This window comes from Belonocnema kinseyi, chromosome 2 (assembly GCF_010883055.1).
Source record: "Belonocnema kinseyi isolate 2016_QV_RU_SX_M_011 chromosome 2, B_treatae_v1, whole genome shotgun sequence".
Classification (NCBI taxonomy): Eukaryota; Metazoa; Arthropoda; class Insecta; order Hymenoptera; family Cynipidae; genus Belonocnema; species Belonocnema kinseyi.
The window spans coordinates 66,966,420-66,978,710 of NC_046658.1; the positions used below are offsets into that span (position 1 = coordinate 66,966,420).

The 12,291-nt window shown below is 29.8% G+C and overlaps 2 protein-coding genes across 5 annotated transcripts; one reads left to right on the forward strand and one right to left on the reverse strand.

Annotated features, from left to right (window-relative positions):
• Nucleotides 1–6,565: 6,565 nt before the first annotated feature.
• LOC117168364 lies at nt 6,566–9,131 on the reverse strand. Of its 4 annotated transcripts, none has more exons than XM_033353956.1 (3): nt 8,993–9,131; nt 8,632–8,837; nt 6,566–8,523 (listed from the first exon to the last, which is right to left on the reverse strand). In XM_033353956.1, exons 2-3 carry the CDS (start codon nt 8,783–8,785, stop codon nt 7,910–7,912), a joined length of 768 nt encoding a protein of 255 aa, XP_033209847.1. In that variant the 5' UTR covers nt 8,786–8,837; nt 8,993–9,131; the 3' UTR covers nt 6,566–7,909. The 4 variants fall into 4 exon arrangements, with proteins under 4 accessions (XP_033209847.1, XP_033209849.1, XP_033209848.1 ...); XM_033353958.1 differs by having other exon boundaries at nt 8,685–8,887; XM_033353957.1 differs by having other exon boundaries at nt 8,662–8,887.
• A 77-nt stretch (nt 9,132–9,208) lies between these two features.
• On the forward strand, nt 9,209–10,382 carry LOC117168365. The gene is made up of 3 exons (XM_033353959.1): nt 9,209–9,318; nt 9,483–9,823; nt 9,896–10,382. Exons 1-3 carry the CDS (start codon nt 9,297–9,299, stop codon nt 10,220–10,222), a joined length of 690 nt encoding a protein of 229 aa, XP_033209850.1. The 5' UTR covers nt 9,209–9,296; the 3' UTR covers nt 10,223–10,382.
• Nucleotides 10,383–12,291: the final 1,909 nt, after the last annotated feature.

Below are 12,291 nucleotides of genomic sequence, written 5' to 3' on the forward strand. Positions count from 1 at the left end.
TCTTAAGGAAGAGTGTCGTAGACTACTAGATTCGAAAAAACCATGAAAACCCAAAGTTTCTTATTTCTTATAATTAACCATTGATATAAAAAAATAACAAGAATATATAACATAGCCAATTTTATCCATAGTCGCAATTTTATATGCTAAGAACTTTAATTTCGGCCATCCCCGAGGAAAGTAGAACTTAAATAAAACCTTCCAGCATACGGGTCTTGAAAAAAAAATTTTCAAAATTTTGATTTTTTCTGCGCTTCCAACCACATATAAAAAGAAAATCAGAATAGATAAGCGGATGAAAATATTTTTCCTCGAAAAAATCAAGCAAAAAAAGCACTTTTTAGTCCATTTATTCCACTTATAGAAAAGAGCCACTCAACTATATTTTTTAGATTAAAAAAAAGTACCTTTAGCAGAGACAACTTACATCTTTAGATAATGATAGTGGACATGCTAAATCACAACTTTATAAAAAAGAAATGCTCCGATTGCATTATTTTTATTAAGTTAAATCAAGTGAAAACTTTAAAGTCTATTTTTCTGAAAGCAGCAGTTCGGGGTAGTAGCCCTTCTTTCCATCAACGGCTTGAATTTATGATCCTGATCGAATTAATACAAAAATGACGTATTATTCTATTTATTCTTGTGCTTTTCAAAGTGTGAAATATTTCTGAAGTCAGTGAATTTAAGAGAAACTAATGCACATAATCTTTTGGTCATCGTTACACCTGAGAGCACAAAAAAGGTGACTTCAGGCTCTCGTAAGGTTTACACAATTTCATTCAGAACTGCCGAACTTTGGCAAGAAATGGCTTTTTTCCCGAAGCCTCAAAAGTGGGCTCGTAGTGGGCGGGTGCCTCCAGAAAAGAATTGAATGAATAGAGTGGTTCATTGAAAGACGCACCTGATCCTTTAGCAGTCGTGAGATCGTGAGAACCGCTCGAAGAACTTCGCCTTGATAAATTTTTATTCTTTATGACAGGAATCTATTTCACCTTGCCGCTTTCATTCATAAAGAGGTCACTTTCGGGCTTTCTTCGCAGTTTCGGGGAAAACAAACTTTGTAACATTCTAAGATTCTTAAGAACTAATCCACCTCAATTTATAAGGGGTTGACATAGAACTATTTTTCCTCAAAAATTAAAAAATAATCTACCTTTTTATTTAACTTTAATATTTATTGCACAATTTTTATTGCTGATTAAAAATAAAGTGAGAATCAAAACCGGATATTAATAAATAAATTAATCAAGTTTTAGAAAAACTTAAAGATTCAAAAACAAAATGAGCAAATTTTGCCGGGTAACTGAATCTGTATATGTAAAATTAAATAGATGTCAAATAGAAATGTAAAAAATATATTAATATAATGTGTAGGTCTTGCAGATTATTTAAATTAGTTTTTAGGGATACAAATAAAATTTTGATATTTATATTACAATAAAAAAGGTAATAAACATAATAATTTTCTTAAGAAAGTTTTATTCTAAGAATAATATAGATGTCTGTTTTTATATCTTGTTAGCCTATGCTTTGAAATTTTGGCTTTGAAGTCACCGAAATAGGGGATTGGCTTTTCCGACCTCGCTTTTGAACACCTGTCAGAAGCTAACCGCAAAAATGTATAGCTTCTGCTTAGAAAGTCGAAGATATTTTAATTCAAACGGTATACTTAACATTGGCCATGATGACAATCCTTTTAAGATCATTGAAAACGTATTACATATACTCTGTAAAAGATCACAGATATTTTTAACATATAGGTGAAGAAATTAAATTATAATTATTATATATACTAATCTTCAAAATTAATTTCATTATTTTTTCAAATTGAAGCGGAAATATATTTTATCTGACTAGGATAATTGAAAATTAAATGCAGTATTGGGGAAATCCCTGAAAAAGAGGAACTAATTACATCTACAGTTACATAAAAAGGGGTAAAAGTTGCTCGTGTAGGGTAAAGCTGCTATCCAATAAATTCTCACCAAATAAATTTCAAAGGCAAATTTTCAAAGTTCTACTAATTAAAAAAATCAATAATTTTTATTTTTTCCCTAAGAAATCTGATCTTTAATTTTAAAATATAAATTAAGAGGTGATCAACTTTACCCTAAATGAACAACTTTAACCCGTTTGACGGTACTTTGTGAAAATTTTAATACATCACACTTCCAGTAACTGATAAGAGTAACTTAAAATTCCTGCAAATTTTTGTCTGTTTTTTTGTTTACCGAAACATATGTTACATACGCTACCGTTTGAATATATCTAGACGGCTAGCGCGAGCGGTAATTCTCTACTGACTTTGAAACATGAAAAAGAAGTAAAGAACTTTTTTTTAACTGTTGGAAAGCTCATAAAATAGCAGGTCAAATGGTACCTAATCACTCAAAAAAATGTCTGGTTGAATTAACCAGAATTCTGTTTAAATATGCCCTTACTATTTGTTCTTGTCAGAGTAACTTTATAGAATTCTGGTTAAATTAAGCAGAAATTCTTATTAAAACAATCAGAATTCTGATTACTTTAACCAGAAAACATAGTGAGGGCATATTTAACCAGAATTCTGACTGATTTAATCAGACATATTTTTGAGTGATAGAGATATATCTTTTGTAAAAAATATGTCATGTGGGACATTTGTTAAAAATTCAAGAATTTCTCAAAATTTGTACCTCGATTTCAACTCATTGCATGACCTAGGAAAATTGTTGTAAAAATCTGAAATTAATACCATACTGCCTTTGAAGTTTTATCTTTAATTCAAGTCGATACAAATTGAAAAATCTTTATGGGTTCCCCAGATATGACTAAAAATGTAAGCAAATTTTCTAGGTCATACCACGAGTCAAATTCGAGTTATGTAAAATTCGAGAAATTTTTGCAATGTTTTAAAACTTATCACGTAGTATATTATCTTTAAACGGTCAAAATATCTCTAACAAGGGTCGATTGAAACAAACTTTCGTTACATTTCTAACGGCATTTTTAAAAATGATTCTCGCTCTTTTTTTTAACGAGTAATCAATCACGTTGCAAAGTCAACAGTGATTTTCAGCACCGCTCGCGTTAACCGTGTAGATAATTTCCGAAGATAGTGTGTAATATATTATAAAAATTCCCACAAAATCAATAAACTTTTTCATTTTTAGATTGTATTGTACACTGTAGATTGTATTTAAAATTCAAAATTACAAATTTTTGAATTTTAAATCTTTTAAAATTGAAGAGTTTTCGATTTCAAAATTTAAAAAAAGTCATTTGAATCAAAGTCATATAAACTTAAAAACTCTTATTTATACATATTTAAATATAAAGAGTTTTTAATTGTATATTTCCAAATAGTATAACTTTAAATTATAAATCTTTTAAAAAGATAAAGGCTTTTTTTATTTTTAAATTTATAATTAAAAAACAAATCAAGATTTAAGTTTCAAAATTGAAAATTGCATATTCTTAAAGATTTATAGTCGAAACGTTTTCAATGTCAAATACTTACAATTGAAAACTTGGCTTTTGATGTACGAAATCATCCAAATTTAAGAATTTTTATTCATAAATCTTATTCAAATTGAACAGTTTACAATTGCAACTCTTTAAAAATGGTAGAAAAAAATTGCAAATCATTAAAATTGAACAGTTTATAATTTTGACGATTTACAAATTCAAATAATTTTGTATGCAATATTTAAGTTTTGCAAATAAAAATATACCAAGTGTAGAAAAAATATAAAGTTGAAAACTTAGCTTTTGATTTACAAAATCATCAAAGTTTACTTATTTAGAATTATGTTAATTAGATTTATTTAGAATATCTATTTATGCATCAGAAAAATTAAAAAGGTTTCAGTTAAAAATCTTCAAAATTAAAGAATTTTAAATAGAAAATTGAACAATTTTCAATTTCAAATCTTTAGAACTGACCTACTCCAAAAAATGTTCCAAATTACATACCTTTAAAATTTAAATCTTGAAAATTGAATAATTTTTAATTATATATTATGAAAAATTTCAGAATTTTCAATTGTAACTCTTTAAAATTGCAAAAATTTGAATTGTAAATCTTTAAAAGTTGAGAAATTTCTAATGTTAAAATTTACAATAAAAAGATTTGCAATTTTGATAATTTTCTTTTGAAACTTCTTCAGTGTGGAAGATTTTAGATTGAAAATTAACTTTTGATCCTAAAAATCATATAAATTTTAAGAATTTTAATTTTTTAAATATCTGTAAATTAAAAGTTTTTAATAATTGTTACGCTTCAAAATTGCAGCACTTTAAAAATCTGTACAGTTCTACAGTAATTTTGATAATTTACTTTTGAAATTCCTTTATTTTAAAATATACAGAAGTGAAAACTTGACTTTTGATTTTGAAAATAATACAAATTTGAAGAATTTTACCAACAAAATTCGTTTAATTCAAGGGTTTTTAATCTTGAATATTTAAAAAGGAACTATTAAAATAAAAGCATTCGAAACTACATCATTTTAAATTATATGCATTAAAAATTGAAGGATCTTTAAATGAAACCTTCAAGATAGACCTATTTTTAAAAGGAGTTCAAAAATTTCTAATTTTAAACTATACACATTCCAAGGTTAGTTAACCCCCCCCCCCCATTCTTAATTTTCGGGTTTTCTATAGCCCACTGAAATGCGCTCATATGCGCCATAATATTTGCGACACATTGATAACCGAGTTATCAGCTATCAAAATGAGGGGGGAGGGCTGGTATCATTTTTCTGAACTAATAACATTTTTCCAAATTCATCACACATATCTTTTATAACAGTTTTAAATCCTTAACAGTGATGAGCAATGTAAAGTTGAGGACATACGGATTCATTCGTCTTCAAATGCGTTCATATTCGCCATAAATTTTTTTTGAAAATTTTGAAAATTGTCCAAGATATGGAGGTAACAAAATTTTACAAAGTGATGACCAACAAAATAAAACGTTTTTCATACGCAGTGATGAAAGGAGTTTCCTATAGGGTTTCAAATGCGCTCATATGCGCCATAAAACTTTTTTGAAAATCTTGAAAATTGCTCAAGATATAGAGATAACAAAATTTTACGAAAGCAACCCAATAAAAAGTTTGTAATCCGCATTGATGAAGTAGGTTTGCTACAGGGATTTAAATCCGCTTAAATGCGCCATGACAAAATTTTTGAGTCACACTGATAACCGAGTTATCAGCGATCAAGATGGAGATAGGGGGGCTGGCGTCATTTTTCTAAACTAATAATATTTTTTCAAATTCATCATACCTGTCTTTCATAATATCAAATGCACTCAAATGCGCCACCATTAGAAAATTTTGGGCTAGCTAATTAACAAAGATATCATATTTTGGAGGGGTGGGCAGTGTAATGCAGGTGTTAAATCCTCAACAGTGATATGCAGTATAAAGATAAAGACATGGATTCTTTAGTCTTCAAATACGCTCATGTGCGCCATAATTTTTGTTGTTGTTGAAAATTTGGTAAATTGCCGCGGATATGGAGGTAATAAAATTGTAACAAAGTGATGACCAACAAAATAGAAAGTTTTCAATCCGCATTGATAAAGTGACTTCCTATGTGGTTTCGAATGCGCTATAATATGCGCGATTACATTTTTTGAAAATATTGAAAATTGCCCAATATATAAAAAGATATAGAGGTAACAAAATGTTACGAAGTGATGACCAACCAAATAAAAAGCTTGCAATCCTCATTAATAAAGGGAGTTTGCTACAGGGATTTAAATGCGCTTAACCCTTGTAGGCACACCCAACTTATCCACGTTGTCCGCACACCCAGGGTACCCGTGTACCCACTTCTCTTTTTCAATTTTTTAAATATGTATGCGATACAAATCTTTTTTTTCCGTTTATTCAAATAAATCAACATCAGAAGTAAGTGTTAAAGGAATTTTTAAAACAATATACATACTGTAGCTCGTTTAAAAGGAGATGCGAAGGTGTTGTCGTGAGAGGATACAGCCTGCGACATCGCTGTAGTCAGTGCAAATTGTCTTTTTCGGTGGTGCGGATGTGTAAACACAGATGTCAAGAATGTAAACAATAAAGGTTTTTATCATCTTAAATTTCATGTATCCTATCATTGCTCAACTCATTGCACGTAAATAAGTCAAATATCTTGATAAACAAGTTATAATCCACTCAAAATGGAATTTTTTCTATGGTGGGTACCCTAGTACCCCGGGTGTGTCCACCAACAAGGTATACTTAAAGTGGATTATTTTTGCAAACAAAAAAAATCTTAAATGAACTATATGCACGATTCTCTTACAATTGAACCAAATGAAGATGATCTGGAGGCCCGAAGCGGAAGTTTTTTTTGTATTCCAGTTACAATCAAATATATACAGTGGTGGGTACACGGGTATCTGGGTGTGCACACAAGGTTAAATGCGCCATAACAAAATTTTTGCGTCACATTGATAACCGAGCTATCAGCGATCAAAATGGAGGGGGGGGGGAGGCTGTTGCCCATTTTCTAAACTAATAATATTTTTTCAAATTCATCATACCTATCTTTCATAACTTCAAATGCACTCAAATGCGCCACTACTAAAAATTTTTTGCTAGGTGAATAACAAAGATATCATATTTTTTAGGGGGAGGAGGCAGTGTAACACAATAATCAACCCCCTCATTATTACTTGTTACCGATACACTATCCAATGATATCTTTAAATAACCTAAATTACACTATAAAATTTTATGATGAGCTTTTCGTATTGAATTTCGAATGCGCTCATATGCGCCACTTTCGAAACAAAAAACCATAATCAACCCCCTCATTACCACTTGTTACGATCTACTATCCAAAGCTATAGTGTAATTTAGGATATTTGGAGACACCATTTGGATAGTGGATCGGTAACAATTGGCAATGAGGGGGTTGATTATGGTTTTTCGTTCATTTTGAAAGTGGTGCATATGAGCGCATTTAAAAGCCCAAAATTTTGTTACCTCCATGCCTTGGGTAATTTTCAAAATAAATTTAAGGCACATATGAGCGCATTTGATGACGAATGAATCCATGTCCTTAACTTTATATGGCACATAATTGTTGAGGATTTAACACCTGCATTACACTGGTTCCCCCTCTAGAATATGATATCTTCGTTAATTTGCTAGCGCTAAATTTTTTAGTGATGGCGCATTTGAACGCATTTGAAGTTATGAAAGTTAGGTATGATGAATTTGAAAAAAAATATTATTAGTTTAGAAAAATGACACCAGCCCTGATATAACTCCTACAGTTTCGTGGTGCAAAAATTTTTATCGGTGGCGCATGTGAGCGCATTTGAGCGCATTGGGGGCGCAATTCAGTCGGTTATAGAAAACCCGAAAATGAAGAGTGGATGGGGTGGGGGGCTAGTGTAACTGACCTCAAATTCCAATATACAAGTTGACGAATTTTTAATCGTAAACATTTTCAAAAAGAATCAGTGTCAAAAATGAAAAACATCAATAAGTCACAGAATTCCAGAATGTCGTTAAAGAAAATCTTGTTATAATATAAAGCCGCACTTAATTATTAATTTTGATCTTTGCTTCTAATTCCTGCAGTGATAAAATATTATATTTGCATTAAGTTACAGATTACTAAAAGATGATTAAAATTAAAATTTAAGTAAAATTATACGAAAGCTGCTGTGGCTATTAAAATTTTAATTTATGATTATTAATTTCATTTTTAGTATAATAAAAAGAAATGAATAAATAAGTCGTGTGATTTTACTTCTTTTTTGTCGAGTGTGAAATATTTTTGGTAGCTAACTTTGAACTGAAGTTATTAAGAATGTTACACAATTATTTTATCGCAATTTACTTATCATTTAATTTAAAATTTTGCTTTTAATTTCAACTTCAGATAAAGGTAAATATTACTTTTCCCCTTTTTTCCCTGGTTTCCCTTTTTTCCCTTTTTTTCTCTTTTCTACACGTTCTTTACTGCCACTTTCTAGCTCGACTTCAACTGGAGGTAGCGTTGGTTTTTGAGCAATAGTTTTTGGTAACCAAGGTCGCGGGGCACGAAATTCAAGATCAATATTATATTTTCCATCTCCAGTTTCACATTTTTTTTTAATTCTCAGAAGAAATATATTCGGATTTTCTTCAAGATCAATACTGCTGATTGGTGAATGCTGAGGGTGAATTTTCTTTTCTGGATCAAGAACATCATTTATATTGATTCTCGAATCAAATTCCTTATTTTTTGTTTTATTAGTATTTTGATCTTGATGAATTTCCTGATCTGCATGAGGGTAAACTGTAATAGTTCGGCAAGGATTTTGATTACACTGATTTAAATCCACTTTTTGAAGAATGACATTTCCACTTGGGTTAAAAGTTGGTTTTTGTTGAGACGTTTGTTTTTTATTTTCTTCATTGCAGTCACATGGAGGATCCCATTCTTCTTGATTTAAAGAATCCGTTTGCACTCGAATTATCATTCGGTTGTTGTTTATGATTGCTTCAATTTCTTTATAAGGTAGACCTGAATATACATATAAATAATTAAATATTTAAGAATAAACGATTATTAACTTAATTTGTAAAAGAAATACTAATCCTAAAGAATGATCTAATTTTATTTTGGAAAAACCTCTTTTAATAATTTCTGATACGATTTTACTCTTTTTTTCTTGATTCACACACTCATTTTCATTCTTGTTAGATCCTGTCACATTTGCACAGCAAGAGTTACAGCTAACATTCATTTTTTGATATTCAGGATCACTGGTCTTTGACAAATACATTTATCCATATCTGCTCTTGAATCAAAAGAAGGAAAAGTTTCCTGAATTCCATCTGCTTTGGAAAATGAAAAAACTGTCAGAAATTTTGATAACTTCTGAAATCTGCAAGATAGGAATAAGTTAAATCATTAAGGTAAGTTAAGCTTCTATAAATGTTAGTTGATTTTAATTTTTGCATACAAAGGTATTCATAACTAAAGATATAACCTGTTTTAATGGCACAGCCACGCTTTTTTGCAGCTGCAATCATTTCATCCAAAACTTTAATTAATTTGTTTCTTCAATTTTAAACGAAAATTATGATTTTTGAGTTAAGGAAACTCAATGATGTTTGTGAAAGGTTATATAATGAATAACTATGATTAACTATATTTCCTTGAGTTTTCAATTTTTCAGCTATCATTTTCAAATGTTTATAACCAAAAATTTACAAATTGTCAAATTCAAACTGATTTATATCTAGCTTATTTATCTTCATCACTCATAAAAACTCTAAATTCATTAGTAAAAAATGCAGATTGTACATGAGCCAGGTAAGATTTAACTCATTAATTTACATGATCCCAATTCTGTATAGATGAATTTTATTGAAGGTTATCTTTCTAATTAAATTACCTTATTCAAATAAAAGTAGTAGATAAAAAGCAATTTTTGGTGAATTAAAGGTAATAATTGCAAAATTATTTTTAATTTTTAGCCCATTGTATTTGCTCTAATATCCAGTCACCATTGGATAAAATCTCTGATACACCTGCAAAATTACAAGAAAAATATTACCAAGAAATCGGAGCAGAGATGCTTGGAAATCAATTAATTATAAGAATAGAAAAAGATAAAAATATGAATAAAAAGAAACGAGGTCAGTGGGAACCACTTTGTGATTGTGAGATGGTAGAAATTCGAAGACCTTCTCGCAACGAGGGTGCAAAAATCGTTAACGCCGGAGATAACAATCAAATTTTATTTCGAATTCATTCCAAACGTCGTTTAAATTACCAGGATGATCAAAATTATAAATCCCAAGCAATTGCATATAAGGTATAGCATAAATGAAAATTTTTTATTTTTTATTTATTTTTTTTTTATTTCAAGTTGAATTATTTCTAATAGGTTGGATCTACAGAAGAAGGGCCAGGTGAAAGCAATAATTGTCGAACTATCACAGTTCATCCCCAATTAGGAGGGCCTGGAACACAAGAAGTTTTCACTGATCACATAACAGAAGGAAATCAAGATATTTTTCTCCTGAGAATTAAGAAAAAAAGCGAAATTTCCAAACAAGTACAAAGAAATATAGAAGTTGAACTTTACACACCAAAACCTCCAGCTCCCCTTCCTCCTCCTCCACCAATGGTTCCACCAACCCAGGAAGAAGTGCAAGAACAACCTACCCCCAAAGCACCTGAAAAAGGAAAAGGTGGAAAAAAGAAAAAGTGACAAAATAAATATTTATTTCGGAAGGAATACTTGAAAAGGCATTTGGTGAAAAAAAGTGTAAAATTTTTTATAAATAGAAAATGGAATAGAAAATTATAGACACCTGAAAAAATAAAAATTTCAATTCAACCACTTAAAATAGATGATATACTATACAATTATACAGTTCGAATGTAATGGCTCAAAAGTAATAAAATTCACATTTATCATTTAAAAATTGAAAACCTTTCAAATGAATGAACTTAAACTTTTACAAATTCAAATGTTCAAGTCGATAAGAGTCGATCATTTTGAAATATATATATCTTCTTGAAAGTTGAATAAAAATTCTAAAAAATAGAATTTTTTCTGTCGACGTGATGAGTAATTAAATGTTAAAGAGTATTAGAAAAAAACAGAAATTTGTGTATTAAACCTCCACAAATTTGACGTCATTCAAATATTTTCTTTCGCTTTTCAGATACGGATAAGGTTTATGGTCCTTTTTGAAATATGTCGGAAAATGATAAAAGAGGTACAAATTTCACTAGGCTTCTATTTTTTGATATAGCATATTTTCATAAAAACCCACAATTTTTATTTTTTACTATTTTCTGTTACACCCATTAATGCCCCGTGGGTCAATAACGAGTTATGAACCCAGCTTTATTTATCGTTTATACGAGCATTCGATTTATGTTCAAAATTATTAACGTTATTGATTTATAAATATATTAATTTTCTTTACATATTTCATAATGAAATAATTGAGTTTAAATATTCAAATGTAATAAAATTATTGCAAAAAATTATGATTAAAAATTTGTTTCAAATTATTAAATAGAACAAACGAAAAAAAATCTTGGTATAAATGGGTTAAATTTACCCTTCACGGAAAAAAAGATATCGCACAATGATATCGCAAAACCTCTATATTGCAAGAAAGCGCAATATGATAACGTACAATCAGGTCCCGGAACTTTGTACGATATTATAATGCTTTAATATCACAGACAAAAATGAAGTTAAATTTTGTTGCTGTCGTCTGCTACGGCGTCCTTAGCAGCAATAGGGAAAAGGCAGAGTATGAGTCAGTTCCAGCTATAAATTGGGACTCTAGATTTAAAATAATCACAGAGAAAATTGAAAATTTGCTGCAGATAAGACCAACTGCAACTGTTAATGATTAAACCTATTTCGGTGAAAGTTTCACTGAGGTTAGGAAAATAATTCTGAACTCGTCGACTGCGTCCCGCTGAAGTGAGCAAATTTCAGTAAAACATGTAGAATCTACGACAGAAACACACACAAAAATATGTACTTACTGATTTGTTTCCTCCGAAATAAATCACATTATTGTAGATGAATTAGAACTTATTAATACAATTTAACAAAAGCGCAAAATGTAACTGACGGATGGGAATCCCCATTTCTTACCTTGTAGATTGCACAATTATGTGGTATATAATGTAAAACATACAATGTACGATATCACGAATTTGCGTTATTAAAATGCGGTAATTACGATATATAGCGCAGGTATTACGATATATATTGTAATTTGTGCGATATAGTTTTCTCAGTGTTCTATGTTGTAAACATCCTGTGGATTTTATGCTAGCTAAACATGTTTTATAAATATTAAAATTTGTTTTTAAAAAATTGAGTTTTATTATTTTTCTCACAACGACGAAATATTGTTTTTAAATGTCAAGATAAAAATATGCACAATTTAAAATGTTCTATAAGAAGACCTTTCACGCTTTAGTAGTAAAATAAATCCGATCTTAGTATTTAAAAAATACTTGCTATAGAAAAATGAGGAACAATTATTATTAATTTCAGCTCGAGAACAAAGAGATTGAATCATAACTAATCATTATAATCATTTTAAGTCGAATTTTATGCTAAAACGTACATTCCTTTTATAGAACGTTCAAATAGGGCAATAATGCTTAAAAAATCTCAAAAAATAGGATTCCCGGCGATATAATGTCACAATCTCTCTCGATCTGCTCCCCTGAGAAACTTAGGGAGCCAGCAGTTGTAGGAAGGCTTTGAACGGGGTGATGAACGCGAGAGTTTGGTGT